Here is an 18,942-nt window from a genome sequence, read left to right as displayed (position 1 = left end):
CAGGCGAGTGCCTCAATTCGTTCGTGCTGTTTCCTAATTGCACATGCTGGTGGCACCGAAAGCACTCTGGCATGTTATTGTCACCCTCATGGCACGCTGCTAAAGGTGTCTACACATACACACACACACGCGCACACACACACACACACACACACACACACACACACACACACACACACACACACACACACACACACACACACACACACACACACACACACACACACACATACACACACACACACACACACATATATATATATATATATATATATATATATATATATATATATATATATATATATATATGTGTGTATGCATTTTTATATACATGCAATTTGTGGAACGCATTTAGACATCTATCTGTATAAAATGTGAAAGCCTCACGAGATGTTTTTTTTCGTGTCTCCTTGACAGAAGGCGTGGTGACAGAAGGCGTCCATATTGAAGGCCTTCGCCATGCAGGGTAAGGAACAGATGGTGAAAGACTGCTTAGGAAATGTAGCTTTGACTGTAGCATATCAATAATGTCAGCACGCGGCTGAGATAGGTACCAGGGGTAACTTCAACGCAGGACATCACTCGCATCTTTGCTCATATTGCAGCCTGGTATCGGCTGTACAGGCGTGAGCCGCGCTGCTGGCACCACAGCTTACAGGTCTCTAAGCTGCATGTGTGCTCCCTAACTCTGTTAAGTTCATCAAGATCTTGGCAGTTTAGATGTCCTAAGAAGAAACTCATGCTTCTCTGGAGGTCTCTAATCGGATTTTGCTGGTGCAGGTGAGGGGTTCAGTTCTTCATCAGGGTCTCAGCGTTGGGTAGCAGCTAGGTTGAACACCCTGTCTCGCTATTCATGTTCTTTTCTCTTTCACCTGTCCCCCCCCCCCTCTTACTCTCTTTCACCTCCTCGACATCCTTACCCATGTTTTGCATTTCCTGGGAGCTTCTTGAGCACTGGATAAACTGTCCGCACCTTTAGGACTGGACAGGATTGCACTAGGACTGCAATCAAGTCTCAAGGAATAGGACAAAGCTTGAACTATCCGTACAATCCCACATTAAGCGCTTTCATGGACATTGGGTCATTCAGGTTCTCAACAAGCCATGCCACTTAAAACTGCACCGTTTAATCAGCAGCTCACTTCAACACTGCCTCTCAGCTGCGCCTTCTCCCGTGTCTGAGGGTGAACATTGCGTGAAGGAGCAGTCTCTTTAACATAATACCATCTGAATGATGACTGCGGCAAAGACCAAGAAGCGGTATGCATGCTGAGATCAAATGGCGAAAACGCCCTACTTTGTTTGGTCCGGGGGCGGGTCTCGAGCACTGCCAGAGATCGGCCACAGCCCGGAGCCTGAGATGGTCTCGAGCGCTGCCAGAGATCGGCCGCTGTCCGGAGCCTGAGATGGTCTCGGTGTGAGCGAGACCTGCCCGCTCCGGCACTCGGCCTACACACGGCCCCCTGTTAGCAGCGGCTGTTCGGCGCGTGCCGCCAGCACTAAAACGCAGACGCACATTCACATGCGTCCTTGGCCCAGAGGTCGCCCGGGGGTTAAAGGTGGCCCTTCACTCCTGACATAACGCGAGTAGCTCCAGAATGTCGGTGAAGGGTCGCACGATCCCATGTTTCCTGCGGCCAGCAAGCCGAAACACGCCATTTTGAAACGCGCTTCATGCGATGCCGGCCCCGTGTAACGCTGCCACGCATGATTATAATGCCGCTTTCGACAAATTGCTGGGAAAACAGGGAGCCCATCCAGATTCTGGCGATGAAAAAATGCGAATCCTATTAACCCACATGCCGCCGGCTGGGAGCCTGCGTGCTGCTCTGGCGCTGGTTTGCTGCGATGCCGCGAAGGACTCCGACGCAGGCTGGTCTGATGACCTAAAGACAAGCGCAAATCTAACGTGGCTCCCAGATGGCATCCCGTCGCAAGAAGCGACCGATCAGGAACGCAGGGCGCTGGCTGCACAAAGTCCCATTTTCCATGGATTCACAGGGATCCCTATCCTGCCAAAGGCCTTAAACTTGGGCTTCATGCTTCGCATGGTGTTTCTGTAGCGATGACCACTTTTGGTGTCGAAATGAATATGATATTAAGCGTGTGCTATACAAAGGAGTCTATCTCAGTGACAAATTTAAGGAAGCTTTCAGTTAGCCATTTTCCATAAGCTCTCACAATTTTGCTAGAGCTGAGCTGGAGCATGCGTCAATATTTATGGTTAACGGTGTAGCATTAAACGTCGTGGAGAACAGTCAAACGGGTCCCAACTCATAACGCATCATATGTTTTGGAGTCAACGTATACGTAAACCTGGGGGGGGACTTGATCTGGGGGTAGCCAAAATGTAATGGATCTTGAAAAAAAGAAGTTGATTCAGACCTGACACGTGAACTAGAACAAAGTACCTCAAACAGTTTTACATGGACACTCAGTTCACCGTCCCTCTACCATCTACTTTCATTTTTCGGCAGCGAATCAGGCATGGCAGTGACAGAGAGTCTTACCAGTCGTTCAGCCACCGACAGTGTCAAAGTCAGATGAAATACGTTGCGTTTTGCCGGGATCCCTTTTGGTCGATGGGTCCCCCGGCGGCCGGCGGGCCGTCCCCAGCTATCAGTCAGGCTTGGCCTGACACCCCTCGGTAAGACCTCGACTCGCAACTGCCTGGCTTCCAGAAGGCTTAATAGCTGATCGTAAAGATCGATTGCAAACCCTCTGAAATGAAATTACGCATGCCAGCAGACGCTGCGTCGGCCGCCAACGGCTAATCTGATTTTAGCCGATCCGGGCGATCCGGGGGCTCCAGGGGGCGCTTCGAGCGGCGGTGTCTGGCTGGAAGGCGCCGCGGAATGCGGCGGACTCGGCGACGTTCCTCAGAAGGCCTCTCGCTGGCGGCCTTCCCACCCGCCGCTCACTTTCATTGCCAGTAGCCGGCCGGCGTCCGCTGCTGCCCCCGCAGCGTGCGAGCTGCTCCCGGCCGCAGCGGCAGCCCAGCGTCGGCACCAACAGCAGGTCACGGTCACCAGAGCACCGGGCCGATGGAGGGCTGCTGCCGGCCAATTACCGGAGCGGGGGAGGGGGGGGGGGGGACGACGGCTCGGTCACCGGCAGCCGGCCGGGGTCTGGTGCGCAGGATAGGATCGGAGCTCAATAAGAGGTGCCGGAGTGAGCCGGAACAATCGTGGACCATGGAAACCGGGGTACCCCTCCTGAACATTGGACGCCTTTTATACAATACTGAGCGAAAGTCTTGTAGAGACGGCTGTCATCTTGTAGAGACGGCTCAGAGTCAGAGCTGAGGGCTGACATCTTCAGGTGTTTGCAATCTATTTGAATGCGTTCGAAACTTGCGATTCCTTAAATCGTAAACTCGAGGATTGAAGCCCTAAAGGTCTGGCCTCGAATCCTAGAAATCACGCCGAATCTTGAGACCCTGCAATGAAAGATGCAATAAATTCCAATGAAAGATTCCAATGTAATCGCATCTTTTATTACCAAATCCAAATTCGATGCCGAATCAAAATCCGCTTACCCTAGGATTGAAATGCAAAGAAATTCTGCAAATCTAATCGATGCCATTGTCAAGCAGAAACGTAGAGAAGGCCCTACCTGGCTTTACCAGCTAGTTGGACCAATTCCAGCTGAACGGGTAACTGCCAACACGCTGTGTTCCGTTACGCAGTGGCACGACCCGTCCGCCGCCGCTTAAGCCTACCCCACCACCCCGTTGTCAACTGACTTCTAGTGACGGAGCCCACCAGCGCGCTCTTCGGGACACGGTGCCTCATGACAGAGGTACAATAACCGTTAGCGACGAGCCCACTGGCGCACCCCTGGGACGCGGTGCCGCATGACAGAGGTACCCTGACTGTTAGTGACGGGCCCACTGGCGCGCTCTTCGGGACACGGTGCCTCATGACAGAGGTACACTGACCGCCAGTGACGGGCCCACCAGCGCGCATCTTGGGACACGATGCCACATGTCAGGGGCACACTGACCTGTCAGTGTCTGGCGCTCCGCCAGGTGATCTACAGGGCTACAGCTTTGGTTGCAACTTGATTGGTCGGAGCAGGATGCTACGTACCGTCGTTTGGGATGCGACGGCGGAGCGGTTCGGGTCTCCCCGCCTGCGTCGGTGCTCTGCGCCCGGCTCCAGGCCGAGGTCGCGGCCGGCGCTGGTGCTGTGTTTCACTCCAGGCGTCGGAGTTCCGGCGCCGCGCTCCGCTCCGGCGAGCCCGGGGCGCTCGCGGCCGCGGGCCGAGCCCGCCAGCGCGGGCGGGGCGGCCGGCCCGCCGCCCGCCCTTGGCGGCGGCCGGTCTGCCGGGAGAGGCCGGTCCACCACTGCCGGCTCAGTCTGCGGCAGCGGCCCAGCGCGAGTGGCACGCCCGTGGCAAGCCCGAGAGCCCGAGAGCACGGCAGGTCAGCCGAGGCCGCGGCCGGCGCCCGGACGACGCGAGTAACGTCACGGCAACGCCAACGGAGGGGTGACGCCGGGAGGAGAGACGTGTTCGGCGCGTGACGATCGCTAGCATGCGGCCCGCCCGGCTCCTGCTGGCCCTGGCCTGTGGTGTGTACGGGTACGCCCCAGTGGAGGATGGATTTGACGGGCCCGCGGAGAGCCGAGAGAAGCGGCAGGCACTGCTGCCGCCAACCACTGGTGAGTGCGGGAGGTTACAGGTCAGGCCGCACGGGTCAGCATCAGCTCAGACACGTGACCCTCGGCTGATGCCAGCGTCTAGTCTGACCGATGTGACCCCAGCGCAGGCTGGGATCATATCGGTCAGACTAGACGCTGGCGCAAACCCAGATCCAGACCAGACGCATGTTGACCGGCGGTAAAGGCTGACGGAAGTCCAGTGGGTTTGTTTTATTTTTCTTCTTTGCATCGTTTTGTTTGGATTGGAGCCATTTTGGCCGGCGACCATTCCAGGGCTATCGGATGAAGCAGGGTGGAGCGAGACTACGTGGATTTGGAAGTTTTCCGCTGCCGAGACTCGCCTTGCGCAGGGATCTCTCTTGAGGGTTTCGCGCGGGAGCTTAAACCAGGGAAGCGCTTTAGTCCGTCCATATCCGATGCACGTGCGCTCGGTTGGGGCTCCCACCGGGAGTCACTTGATGGGTTATGGAGAAACCGACCTACGTCACCGGCCCCGGCCTTTGCTACAAAACACTGATGAAGATTCACAACCTTGGCCACCATGATCTCAGGCTGCAGCGCCCTTTTGGATGTCACGTACGATTTGACTGTTCGATTTTCAACGATTTGCCTTTTCTGTTAATATGTTGGCAAACGCATCGGGTTGAATATGATTGATTGATTAAATGATGATCAATTGGACACGTTTTAAGCAGTTTTGAACACCAAAGCTTTCAAAGGCGCACCGAGCGACTCTTAACTAACCAACTGATGGCATCTGCCATCGACCTGGACTGCCAGCATGCTCTTTCAGCCAATCTTTATTCCTCGCATCTCACTTGATATCCTCAGCCTACCACCCCTTTCCTAACGTAAGACACGTATGCTCATGTCACCACGTGTGCATTAAAAGTCGCCGACATTGTGGACATACGAGTTAATCAATGCAATACCAGCAAGATATGTTGTGCTGCGCGAGATGAGCGAAGTGATAATAGATGTGAAAGCATGTAGATATTACCAAAACAAAGGAAACGGCCCCAGACACCTTTGGGAGTTCATTTAGGTGAGTAGGCCTGATGCACCTCGATGCCCATTTTTAACGCGTGGATATTAGCTGAGGTGGATTCTATGAGAGAGTTAGCCACATCGAATACGGCATTAGCTTTGTTCTTTTCAATGGGAAAGTCAGCAATCTATCGCAAAGACGTTGGGAAATTCCGTCTGAAATGCACACCGCTGGGGCCTAAGTCTCGCAACTTCGAGCGAGGGAATGCATGCTATTGTGTGGCCGAAAAACCGCCACAAATGCGTGCAAAAATACCTGTTTCATGAATTATTGGTTTCGTGACACAACCATATTCTGCGATTGCTGTGTATTCAGTTAAATAGAAGAATTGTCATCAGTTGAAATTACACACAAAAAAACACTCTTGAGCTCAAGACCTGCTCTGGTCAAAAATTACGAATCCCTCCCTCTTGTGGCGCTGGAATAAGACGCATTCGCTGGAAAAACAAAGCTTATTCTCTACGATAGCTGTAAGCATCAAACCGTCCGCTTCCACGCAATTCCACTAAATTCATAAGACTGAGAACAACTTATGGGACCTTTTTTGGATGCCTTCATTACCGTAAAATTATGCTTTTGCTGGCACGACCATTGTCGAACGAAGCGTGAAAGAGCTTGGTTTGTTATCGCTGGGAACAGTCAACAGATTTTCTAGCAAAACGCCAAAAAGATATTAAAATTTGCTCCTTTCCCGTAATCTGAAAGGGAAAACACACCAGCTGCTCAGCCAAGTATGCTAAGATGAGCCAAATGGGAAGGCTCCATCCAACTGAGAAGGCTCCATCCAACCTTGATCATTACTGAATAGAAAGTTTGAAACAATCCGATCATTATGAAAAGAAGAGCAGATAAATCAGATTCGGTGTGCTTGAGAAGGCACGTTGTCCAACCTACGGTGACAACGCGCACAGGATAATGAGGAAGCGGGAGGGGGCAGCCACCCGGCGCTGGTGAGTGCAAAGAAACGGGGAAAATAACTTGTCCCCCTCTCATCTCCACAGAGGCTCCGCCGCCACTGGACACACATTCCCAGCTTCAGAATGACTGATGAAATGGCATGTTCTTTATCGATTGGTAAGGGTTACGACTTTATGCGGCACAGGTGCCCTCGAATATTGCGGTTTGTTTCATAGTCCCGACACCTTTGAGGATTAAGTTACGATTAAAGCAAACTTTAGAGAGGCGGACTTTATACAAAGTTAGCCTATAAGATGAAAAGGTTTTGATATGGTGGTGACAAGAAGCATCACTCGCAGCGCACCCGCACAGTGTCGATGTCTTTTATGTGTCCTTGGTTATTGGTTTCACTAATAAACTTAATGTCACTTTTTAGCTGCCACCTGGCAGTAGTTTAAGCATACCAATATAGTCTAATGGAAATACGCATCCCTTGAAACAAGTTATTCACGCGAACAGGCGATCGACGGTGTTCGTGAATTTGTCATCTTCGTGATTGGCTGTCTTGACATGATTAACGAACCTTTTCATATTACCTAACTATCCTAACACCATTTCAGTAAAAGTTTTACAAACCGTCATGTATTTCACTCGTTGTCTCATTGATGGCATTGATGCATGTAGAATTTCGCAATGGGGCTAGGCAAAGCTCAAAATTGCTCATGAAAACCTGGCGCAGCTCTTGCGCGGCTTAAAACATCATCACTTGTCCTCGATGTGGAGAGTGTGACGTGTCTATCTCAAATGTTTCATCGTGAACACTCATCGCGCATGCGGGGATGCGCATGATAACTTTGATAAGGGGAGGGAGACACAAGCTCTCCGAGTCACTGGACGAGCACGCCCCACATCAGAGGTGGCCAGAAAAAGCCTTGCTAATCGCGAATAAATCGCAAATAAAGTGGCACATAATGGAGCGCGTTCATTATCGAGTAATCCCCCATTATCTTCACGCTAAAGACCAATCGGCTCACATCGAGCGTCGATGGCGTTGGTCAATGGCGTCCACGTCACGCCCGCTGGCTGTGCGTGACCTCTCGTCGGGAGGTCAGGTCCCGCGCAGTGTCGCACTCACAGCTCAGACGCCGCCGACTCGGCACGTGGAGAGGTCTCCGCGCGCTGGCCTTTCACCCGGAGTGACCGAGCTGATCTAAGGAATCCCGGCGTGGTGGCGTTATTTTTCGAATGGGATTAGCGCCACCGAAGTTGCACTCCGTAAACTATCAACTGACATTGATCGCGTGGACACGAGTCAAAGTGCAGCAGGGCGTACACAACCGAAGTTATCATATCTTAACACAGGCACACTTTCTCCAGACCTTTACATAGCTGTTTTAGGGTTTGCATGCATGCTGGGTAAGGTATGTTCTTGTATGCTGAGCTGTTTGAGCTCAGCCTCTGTAAGTCTATTGTCATTTCAACGGCAGACGGTCAATCATGAAACCAACTGTCCGCTAACTGGACCAGCTGGGCTGCCATAAATCAGGCTATACGTCCGCTGCATGGCTGCGCCACAGCTAGTCTAGGCCTGAAGCGACGCATTGCGAACGGAACGCGCAGAGGGCAAGCCGCCCTGGCGTAAAAAAAAAAATACATCGGTGTGCTTTCATTCTGAGCCGTTTCCTGTGAGTTTCGGTCAAAAGTTATTTGGGTTCTGCTCCCTGCCGAGCTCCGCCTAAACTGTAGACATCTCCATTACGAACATATACCTTTCTACACAAACCTCTCCATGCGAACGGTATGGAGAGATTTGCGCCTCGAGTCATTGACGTTTTGAATAGAGCGAACCGAAAGTTGACATTCTGGATCATCTCCCATATTTGGCGACATATCCCTTGATAAACCATCCTGTTCCTTACATAAACTATCTGTGATTCACCCACGTAGTGTTACCGAAGTATATGCACAGTTTTGTATCTAGTCAATTTATATGTATATATATATATATATATATATATATATATATATATATATATATATATATATATATATATATCATCCAGTCAGCCAGCGCTGCGCCCTGACAGCAGATAAGTCAGCCAGCGCTGCGCCCTGACAGCAGATAAGTCAGCCAGCGCTGCGCCCTGACAGCAGATAAGTCAGCCAGCGCTGCGCCCTGACAGCAGATAAGTCAGCCAGCGCTGCGCCCTGACAGTAGATAAGTCAGCCAGCGCTGCGCCCTGACAGCAGATAAGTCAGCCAGCGCTGCGCCCTGACAGCAGATAAGTCAGCCAGCACTGCGCCCTGACAGCAGATAAGTCAGCCAGCGCTGCGCCCTGACAGCAGATAAGTCAGCCAGCACTGCGCCCTGACAGCAGATAAGTCAGCCAGCGCTGCGCCCTGACAGCAGATAAGTCAGCCAGCACTGCGCCCTGACAGCAGATAAGTCAGCCAGCGCTGCGCCCTGACAGCAGATAAGTCAGCCAGCGCTGCGCCCTGACAGCAGATAAGTCAGCCAGCGCTGCGCCCTGACAGCAGATAAGTCAGCCGCTTTCGGGAGCGCCTCCAGGAACAGAACAAATGAGAGTACGTTTAAAAACTGGCCTTGGCTCAATGTCGCAAGCAAATATCAACTTGTGGTCAGAGCTCTTCAGCACATCAGAAGATACGTTGTGATCGACGCAAAACACCACACCACAGACCCATTTTGTTGTCCTGCTATCTGACATCACGTTTTACTGCTGCTTGATCTGCTTCTTTCTACTCACTACTCACTCACTTCCTACTCACGCCTTCATGTCTGTGCACACCGTAAGTGTGACCCTAGGCCAAGGTCTAGCTTTCACGGCCTCTTGTTTTTGTGCGCCCAATGGTCGATTTAGATAAGTCTGTCTGCAAGTGCTCCTTTCCGTGGCTTGTTTCTCTGCCACACGCCCTGAGCCGAACTGTTGCTGACGGACCACAGGACGCGTGATGTGGAGTGACCCTGAGGGCATGCTCTGAGCCGAACTGTTGCTGACGGACCACAGGACGTGTGTTGTGGAGTGACCCTGAGGGCATGCTCTGAGCCGAACTGTTGCTGACGGACCACAGGACGTGTGTTGTGGAGTGACCCTGAAGGCATGCTCCGAGCCGAACTGTTGCTGACGGACCACAGGACGCGTGCTGTGGAGTGACCCTGAGGGCATGCTCCGAGCCCGGCCACCACCTCGCGGCCCAGTAAGGGGGCAGCCCACGCCGTGACGTAGCTTCCGGACGGCGCGCTCATGCGCCTATCGATTCCTCCCTGGTGTATTTACTGAGCCACCTCTGGGAAACGGCTTACACCACCTGGCATCGACCCGAATGGACGGCGCTTCTTCAGCTAAGCTTTACAAAGCAGGCCTTTACACCAGCTGTAGCCATGCCGCCGGCACAGCGGAAAGCGGCATCGTGTCTGCATTCCAAGACGGCATGAGTTATTTAAACGACGGGCCGAGGTGGGGCAAGGCATCGGCGTGTGTCGTGACATGACGTTACACGAGGCAACAGGCGCTCCTGGTAACCGTGCAGGGTGGTTTCATTATCCTGCGTTTTTTATACTTCTTATGGCATGTTTTACCCAATCCATTTTGCATGACGTACGATGAAGTAAAACAAACGCTACCGCCAACATATCAGTGATCCGCGTAAGAAGCGTTGTCAGACGTGATGCTCATAACTCGAGCCATTTCATGTGGATCTTGCTACCAGTCCTTGTGCTTGTCTCGCTCGCACGGCCCAGCCAAAGTCGCTTTTGAGCCCTGAACTCCCGGTATTCAAACAGCAGTAAGGGGGCAGCCCAAGCCGTGACGTAGCTTCCGGACGGCGCGCTCATGCGCCTATCGATTCCTCCCTGGTGTATTTACTGAGCGCACCACGAGAATTGAATGGGTGAGGTTGACCCACATTCTTCCTGTGATGAAAATGCGGAATCCGCCGTTTAAATATTAACAGTCAAGTCAAGTCAGCTGTCTACAATGTTGGGTTACGTACGTTGTCTTGTTGGCTTGGATTCAGAGGCCGGGTGTTTTTGTGTCACTGCCCGTTTCAGCCAACACCACTTGATATCATGCGGATTATCTAGCGTTAGGCAACTCGTTGAACAAGACGCGACTACTACGTGACGCTCCAGTGTCCCCAATGCTGTTAAACTGAAGGTCTCATTGCATTGGATACTGTTGCAAATGGAAGTCCATGGGAGACATCTGGAAAACTTACACCAGCTTTAAAAGAAAGCGCATAACTTGCTTAGGACAACAAAGGAATTTTAAGTTTTTGGCATAGCTTGAGCATTATAGCTCGCGCGTAAACTACTTGGCATTGAGCCTACGCCATTGCGTGCACTGACCGGTATAGCATGTGTGACCATAATGGGTTGAAGTACTCAGACCAAGCGTTTGTCAAGCGCGGTCTGTACAGAACAGCTCTGCGTGGTATCCGATACATTCGTGTCTATTTGCGGATTTGTGGCGAATGCATAAAGCTTAGGGTCGTTAATCTTTCGACTGGGCTGAACATTGACCGGGACTTGAACACTGGCCAGCCAGTATGGTTGAAATGGATTGAATATTTCAATGCTGGGTTGTGAGCTTAGCAAATGACTTCAGATGTACTGTACTCAACATTTTACGTCCAATGGGGCCAAAATGCAATGCACCGATAAAAGTATACTAGAAATGAGGCTTGCCATGGAGGAGTGGGCCAGATCGGATATAGAATCAGTGAAAAGGCGCACAGTATTGCGTAGTTTTACTCAACATTTTTGGATCGCATTGAGGTAGCTCCCGAAAATTACATGCATAAAAACATCTCCTTACAGCACTGTCCTGGTGCTCTCCGGGTGAGTGGCCCGGTGCTCACCAGGCCGGACACGAGCCCGCTGATCTGTGAGTCACCGGGTTGGACACGAGTCCGCTGATCTGTGAGTCACCGGGTTGGACACGAGTCCGCTGATCTGTGAGTCACCGGGCCGGACACGAGTCCGCTGATCTGTGGGTCACTGGGCCGGACACGAGTCCGCTGATCTGTAAGTCACCGGGCCGGACACAAGGCCGCTGATCTGTGAGCCATCGGGCCGGACACGAGTCCGCTGATCTGTTAGCTCACCTTTCCGAATGTGACTGGCCACCTGCGTGTCACCGGGCCGGACACGGACGACGACCTGGGAGCTCACCTCTCCGGATGTGACTGGCCACCTGGGTGTCACCGGGCCGCGGACACGGGCGGCGAGCCTGGGAGCTCACCTCTCCGGATGTGACTGGCCACCTGGGTGTCACCGGGCCGGACACGGGCGGCGAGCCTGGGAGCTCACCTCTCCGGATGTGACTGGCCACCTGCGTGTCACCGGGCCGGACACGGGCGGCGACCCTGGGAGCTCACCGTTCGCACCGAGCACGGCTGCAATCCTCGGCCCAATCCGACCGGCCGACCACACCGAGCGGTCCGTCACGCGGTGACCCGGATGAACAGAGGCAGCAGTGCGAACGGATTCACGCCCACTGCCCCGGTGGCCAGAGGTTCGGGCCCACTGCAGGGTGGCCTGGAGATGACAGCTCCTAACAGCGGGGTTCGATAGATTAGACTCCTGGCAGTTATCTCTCCGCTCGAGTCCAGGGGAGTGTTCGGCGCCAGCTGGGTATGCGGGCCGCCACGTGGTCCAGTGCTGGAGTCCGCTAGTGCCCGGATATTGACCCCGACTACACATGGCAACGTGGTGACGTGGTGCTGGTGGTGGGGATGTGAACTCGTCTGACGACGGGGGCCGAAGAGCCGGCACCAGCTGTCGAGGGTCTGTCACCACACCGACACTGCATCCGTCCTACAGCTCAACTATGGACAGCTGCAGACCGTTGTGACGACTGCCGCTTCTGGGAAACACGGTCCCGGGGCAGGCAAACCTGAACCTGTCGGATCTGAGACAAGCGGTCCTCGCTCTCCAGTCCAAAGGCCGCCGTTCCCGGGCCCGAATGCGCTCGGGCGGGAAAGGACGGTGGTGCTGGTTACTCCCGCAGCCGGCGGTGTCCCATCCCGTGACTGCAGGTGCCCTGCTCAGGTAGGAGCTGTTTATGCGAGCTTTCCACGACGAAGCAGCGCTCAGAAATGTGATTTGTCACATTTCGGTCCGTTTTCATCGTGCTTTGTCATTTGTTTGAAGTCATAATTCATACCAAGTTGGTTGTGATGGATTGATTTGGATTATTGTGAGAAACAATTTTCCTGCGCTGTTCCATGACTATCTTCTAAGTGACTTCTAAGTGGCATGACTATCTAAGTGATGCATCTTCCCGTGACGACGGGAATTCCATCCGGGATGACCCTGTCCCGGGGACTTGTACCACCTTGCCCTGGGACTTGTACCACACCGTCCTGGGACTTGCGCCATCCTATTCCGGTGCAGCTGACGCCGCGTACTATGTTCGCTCTAACCTTACGTCTGCCTCTGGTTGGATCTCTTTGAATGAGCCGGAGATGCCTCGCCCTGTGATTCAGAGCATGCTGCGAATCACCGCAGCGGGAGCACTGGGGACGCTCACTGGTCTACCTGGAAAACCGCAGTCAATGTGATATGCCGCGGCAGTGCTTCGCCCGGCATCAGTGCAACACATCGGCACGGTGACAGTCCGTTGAAGACATAGATGTACGAGCATGCACTTCGATATCAGTAAGGCCGTCAATGTCCCGCCAGTTCAACAAGTGACTTGTCAGCGCAGATGGCGCGTGCGCCGTGCAGGCCTGCGATCCGGGCTTGGTGATCTCGCGCCCCGTTCGCGAACTTGTGACCAAAGCCGGCCAAGCAGAGTGGAACCGGTCGGCCGGTGCTGGGCACATCCGCAGCTCATGCGTCGGGAGCCCGCGCCGGCCACATTTAATAACCCCGTCTGGAAAACTCCGTCGGTTATTACGCCACAGCGCCTAATCTGCGGATCGGCAACTGGTGCTGTTGGTGATGGTGATGGATGGTGTGTTAACCGGGCGGCTCTGGGGAGGGGCGCACCGGCGGTGGGACGACACCGATCATCTCGCCGAGAACGGGTGCGGACCGTGGTGTAGGGGCGTGCACAGAAAGCTTAGCATATCCTCCTCCGGCATGGACGCTTCAAATTCCAGTGGATCGGGACACGAGAGACGGTGACCGGGGTCCGAGCTCAGCTGGGTGTGGAAGAGATGCGAGGCGATTTTTTCTCGAATCGTATGACATCGAGGGGAAACGCGAGGCAGGATGCGGAAAGTCTTGCACACGTCTCTGCGGCGATAGATACATGGCCCAGCCCGTAAGGCTTAACTAGCCCGATCTCCAATTGATAACGATATCGGAAAGCTATCATTTTCGTTATTGCTACAATAAAAGTTCGTAGGTTCCGTGTCCGCCTGTTGTTTCAGATCAGATATGAACATCAATTTGCGCTCAACAAGAGCTTCATGAACTTTCCTGGCATACAACTTAACATTTTATTGCGCGGCATAGGCACGAAGCGTAAAGTTCCGATTACCCAGCCTTGCTACTGCTGCGTCCTACGGCATGCATGGGCGCATTGCGTTGAGGAGGAACAAGGCTGCGTATGGCATTTCAAATTGGTTGTCACATTTTTCTAGATTGGCTGATTCAATTTACCGGTATTGTGCTGAAGGACGACGCGTGCGACCACCCGCCAGCATTCTATCACCCGCTCATTGCCCAGCAAAGCGACAGCCTTGGATGGCGGCTTTCGCCATCGAATTACGGATGCCGTTGCAGGCATGCAGTGAGTACGCCTGCAGTGAGCCGGTTTAGCTGGTCGGGAACCGCAATGCACCTCGGACCTCGACAGCATCCCAGGCGGTGACGGCAGCTCAACAATGCGGGGTGCCGTTCGGCCAGAGCTGGGCGGCGTTGCCCGCCGCAGGGTGGCTCCGGGGCCCGGTACGTTGGTGCGACGCTAACCTAGACAACAACGAACGTGCCGGTAATGTCATGGCCTATTGGGATGGCCGCCCGCGCCTCTCAGTGACAGGGTGTGCTTTTGGGAGTGCTGTTTCGTTTCACGCATTCTGAACTGTCCAGGTTCTCGCTCAGGAATGTTACAGGTCTGACCTGCACATGGAGGACGGAGTTTGTAACGTGTAGAGTTTCCTTAACGCTGCAAAGCCGAGATCAGTGTGCTTTGTTCCCCTGCTAGCTGGCCAGATGAGATCGAAACCTCTCCTTGTGGCCTCTCAGACGTACCTCCACGTGCCCAGGACCGCCACCGTCTATGGGGCGCACGCTGCGGCCAGTTGCCCTTTGGTCTGTCAGTCCAAAAACGGGACGGTATCACAGCGGCAGGATAACGACGCGACGTTAACCCAGTGTCAGGAGAAACACGCTCGCGGCAAGCTGACTTCGCGCGGCCCCGTCTCTCATCATGCCTTTGTGTGAGCGCGTGTGGTTACGCAGTACATATCTTGACATTCCTGAATGTCGATGCGTGCCTTCTACACATCTGCATCCGCAGCCCTCGCATAGCGGCGCAAGTGGGCGGCGGTATAATTGAGACGTGTACCTCATCGGCCTTGAAGTGACAGAGTGACTGAACTGTGTCTGACCCCACCGCCCAATAGGCCTCAGCCATTGCCACAGCGTGGCCCCGAGCGCTGGACCTGGTGGAGCAGAATGGTCACTTTTGTCCCACGAAGGTCACCACGTGGGCTTCGGTGGGGCCACCGCACCGTTCTCGGGTCAGGTGACCTTGTTTCGGACGCCCCAAAGCGGCAGACGTGGTGGTATCTCTATGGAATCGCGATGAGTTGGCCAGATGCATTAGCTGGTCTAATCGGACATAAATATCCGTCCGTATGGAGAAACAAGGCCGTCTGCCCATCATGATCGCTATCGTGATGATAACTTCCGCTCTTTTACACAACTGGATGCTTAACATAATTAGAACAGCTCCCATTCCTATTCTAAACATGTTATAAGCGGCATCGTCGTTCCGCGAGCATGCATAGCGTTAAGTGTTAAAGCAAAGTCGATTTACTCCCTTAATCCATGTCTCTCACTCCCCTGTGTTTGCATATGGCTCAGACGGTCATCTGGTACACAGTTCGTCATTAACAGCACTGGGCTCCGTTGTTCTGCACGCAGCCATGCCAGCTGACTGGCAAAGGCGACGACACCACGTCTTCCGCAGCCCTTATTGCGACCGAACTCTGATGCTACACATACGTCAGAAAGTTGCGAATTTGATCCGCGCACACCTGTTGTCGCACGCCTCTCCCGCGACGTGTGCGTCAGCTGTTGCGGCGTCGCGACCTCCAAACACATTGACGCGAGTCCCGCAGGATACCCTGACGCATGTCGCTGGTGTCCGGCAGGCGGCGGCGGCTGCGTGGACCCGGCCCTGCTCAACTACCTGCTCTACTACTACCTGGTGCAGGCGCAGAGCGGCCAGGCAGTGACGCAGCAGCAGCATGAGCAGTCGGACCGGATGGCGGGCGCGCTGCTGGCGCTGCGCCGACGGCGCGGCACCGACCCGCTGCCCACCCTCATTAGCACGACGGCCGGCCAGGCGGCGATGCTCGGGCTGCTGCAGCGCGTTTCCGAAGGCGATCCGGCTCGTCTTCTCAGTCTGATGGCCAACATCCGAAACAGCGTACCAGCCCCGACACAGCCGGGCGGTGCGCCAATGTCAGGCGGTGTACCGGTGCCGGGCGGTGTGCCGGTGCCGGGTGGCGTGCCGGTGCCGGGCGGTGGACCAGTGGCGGGCGGTGGACAGGTGCCGGGCGGTGTGCCGTTGGCGGGCGGTGTGCCCGTGCCGGGCGGTGGACCGGTGGCGGGCGGTGTGCCGGTGCCGGGCGTTGGATCGGTGCCGGGCGCGCCTCTGGCCGGAGCGCCGGACCAGGGCCAGCCGTGGCCAGCGGCTCAGCCGAGTCTGCCGGTCGGGCCGCCCCTGGCGCAGGTGGCCGTCGGCTCGCCCCTGGCCGCCACTCCTATCCTGACTGACCTGGCCGACCCGGAGGACCCGACCGTCCACCTGGCTCGCAAGTTCCCGGAGTCGGCCGACGCCGCGCCGCCTCCGCCGAAGCCGCCGAAGCCGTCGGCGCCGACTGCCGTCACCAGCCTGCTGGCGCCCAGCACCAGCCTGCGCGTCACTACCTCCACGATCATCACCACCATCTTCCTCAGCCGAACGTCGACGGTGGCGGCGCTGCGCGGCGACCAGCCCACCACCGTCGAGCACGTGCACACCGTCACGCACGTGTTGACAGCCACGCGGCTGCAGACGGACACTGTGGTGGTGACGCCGACCGTGGTGGTGACCGCCGGCCGCGTCACCACCCTGTACGGCGGCGAGCCGACGGCCGCGCCTGGCCGCGACGCGCGCGAGTTGCCGCGCCAGGGGCCGGTTGAGCAGGCTTCGCTTCAGCCCAGCCCGGCGGCGGCGGCGAGCGGCACCCGGCCGACCAGCACGCCCTCACTGCCGGTCCCCGCCACCCCCGCGGGCCAGCCGGCCTCCAAGGCTGCGCTAGAGCCTGCTGAGCCGCCGTCGCCGCCGCCGCAGAACAAGAACCCTTTGCTGGAGCTACTGCAAGCGCGCGCCAACTCGCGACGCCGCAGACCCGCGTCTCGGCGACGCCCGCATTAGTCTCGCTGGAGGTAGTCGCAGGTCCACGCGAGGACACGCGAGCCTCAGCCAGTGGAACTGCGCCACCGCTGCGCCGTTCGGCCTCCGAGTGGTGAGCCTAGGACAGCACGATCGGAGGCGCAAGGGCTGCTGCTGTACTGAGATATCCCAGTCGGCAGCACGTGTGTTGAACACTCGGCGACCAGAGGCAGCAGAATGGACCGCGGCAGAAGGACTCAAGTGGGCACGTGGCAGTCCTTCATGCAGTGGTGTCACTCTCACAGATCAAAGTCCATAGCGCGACATTTGGACTGTAAGTTTTCACTGATAGGGAGGTCGAGGGGACAAAACTCGGTACCCTCCGGGCAAGCGTCCACAGCCCATCGTCACGTCTCGCCTCATTCTGACAGCTGCCCGCCTGGAGGCAGGCGAAGGCAGCGCTGGTCGTAGCTCTCTGGCGTTAGGCGGCCGGACAGGCGGGGCGTGGTCGGCGCAGCGAGGGCGTGGCTCAAGGACGACACGGACGGGTCATACACCGCAGATCCGCCAGCCCGGCGTTCTGTGTGCGTTACATCATGCGCTGGCTGCCCCTCCGCGTGCCTCCAACAGTGATTAGAAAAGTGGCCGGTTGCCGGTTATGTTATTAGCGGATCTTCGCTCTCACTTTACGAACGCATCCCACCTTCGTGCAACTGCCTCTGAGAACGCTACGGAATGTTCTCTGAATGTGACAAGTAATGGGCTGGGCCCAGTGAGAACAGCGAACGAAACCCTGTTAATTGGGACAACAGACCACTCCACGAGGTCAGCAACAGTGGCGCCCACCATATCGTTACGACTCGAGCCGCGCTTACATGGACCACCAGCTGTCGATGGTAGGCTATTCCGGCCCCTTTGGGATCCAGCAGCCGGGGCGACAGCCGGTGGCAGTCGCGTCATTGTGCCAATGGTGTACAGCGCAGCACCTCCGCCGAGCGACGTTCCAGCGCGCTCTCACTGGCGGTGAGATCGGCAGTCAGTTGTCCGCCGTACGTTAGTCGGGCGCACTCTCACCCCGGCTGTCCCGCTCGCTCGGTGTTGTATGCATGCACCATGCGCGCGGCGAGGCGTCGTCGCCCGGCCTGGCACCGCCAAGGCCTGAGTGCAGCCAGCCGTGGCCGCGGTGGCAGCGGGGCCGCCAACCAACACTTCCGCGCCGTCATGCCGCCGGAGACGGCCCGGCCGCGCCAGTGAGAACGACCACTGGCGACCTTGTGCCCGCCCCGCGTGGAGCCGGCAGCCACGCCTCAACCGGGTGCGAAAGCGGGGGCATGCCCGCTAACGCCCAGATGCCGGACGCTCAATGTTGCCCTCACGTGTGAACGCTGTGGCGGCCGCGCGCGGTCCGGAGCGGCGCGCCGGTCACAGCCGGACTCTCCGCGCCACGTTCATTAAGTACCTGCATACGTAGCAGCTGTGCGTGGCGCACGTCGCCACTGGTGCGCGATGTCACTGAGCCTCAGACAGACGCAGCGGCGGCGGCCGCCCGGCTGGCGGCGCGCCGGGCGGCGGCCGCCGGCTGCTTGATGACGGCCTCGCGTCGCGGTTAGCCTGTCGTGTTCGCGGTCTGCGTTGTGGTGTAAATACACATTTGCATGAATTTCGTTGCGACGTGCCAGCGCCTCATGCAATTCTTTGGCAACCGTTCCGCTGCTGGAACGGCCCAAATACCGGGCCCTATTAGCTATATCAG

General features: G+C 55.9%; 1 protein-coding gene across 1 annotated transcript; it reads left to right on the top strand.

Annotated features, from left to right (window-relative positions):
• Nucleotides 1-4,379: 4,379 nt before the first annotated feature.
• Nucleotides 4,380-17,674, top strand: LOC119108160 (uncharacterized). The gene is made up of 4 exons (XM_037231739.1): nt 4,380-4,664; nt 15,961-16,378; nt 16,706-16,901; nt 17,621-17,674. Exons 1-4 carry the CDS (start codon nt 4,538-4,540, stop codon nt 17,672-17,674), a joined length of 795 nt encoding a protein of 264 aa, XP_037087634.1. The 5' UTR covers nt 4,380-4,537.
• The last annotated feature ends 1,268 nt before the right edge of the window (nt 17,675-18,942 follow it).

The sequence above is a fragment of the Pollicipes pollicipes genome, unplaced genomic scaffold (assembly GCF_011947565.3).
Source record: "Pollicipes pollicipes isolate AB1234 unplaced genomic scaffold, Ppol_2.1 Scaffold_6686;HRSCAF=7923_pilon_pilon_pilon, whole genome shotgun sequence".
NCBI lineage: Eukaryota > Metazoa > Arthropoda > Thecostraca > Pollicipedomorpha > Pollicipedidae > Pollicipes > Pollicipes pollicipes.
The sequence above is the reverse complement of the archived record's forward strand: the minus strand, read 5'-3'. Positions and strand labels throughout refer to the sequence as shown.

What these genes read in the sequence shown, in the direction of transcription:
- LOC119108160 (XM_037231739.1), top strand. Translation starts at nt 4,538, where the DNA reads ATGCGGCCCGCCCGGCTCCTGCTGGCCCTGGCCTGTGGTGTGTACGGG. An exon ending in CAGGTGCCGGGCGGTGTGCC is followed by an intron (nt 16,379 to 16,705) that starts GTTGGCGGGCGG and finishes TGCCGTCACCAG; the next exon opens with CCTGCTGGCGCCCAGCACCA. An exon ending in TGGTGACGCCGACCGTGGTG is followed by an intron (nt 16,902 to 17,620) that starts GTGACCGCCGGC and finishes TCATTCTGACAG; the next exon opens with CTGCCCGCCTGGAGGCAGGC.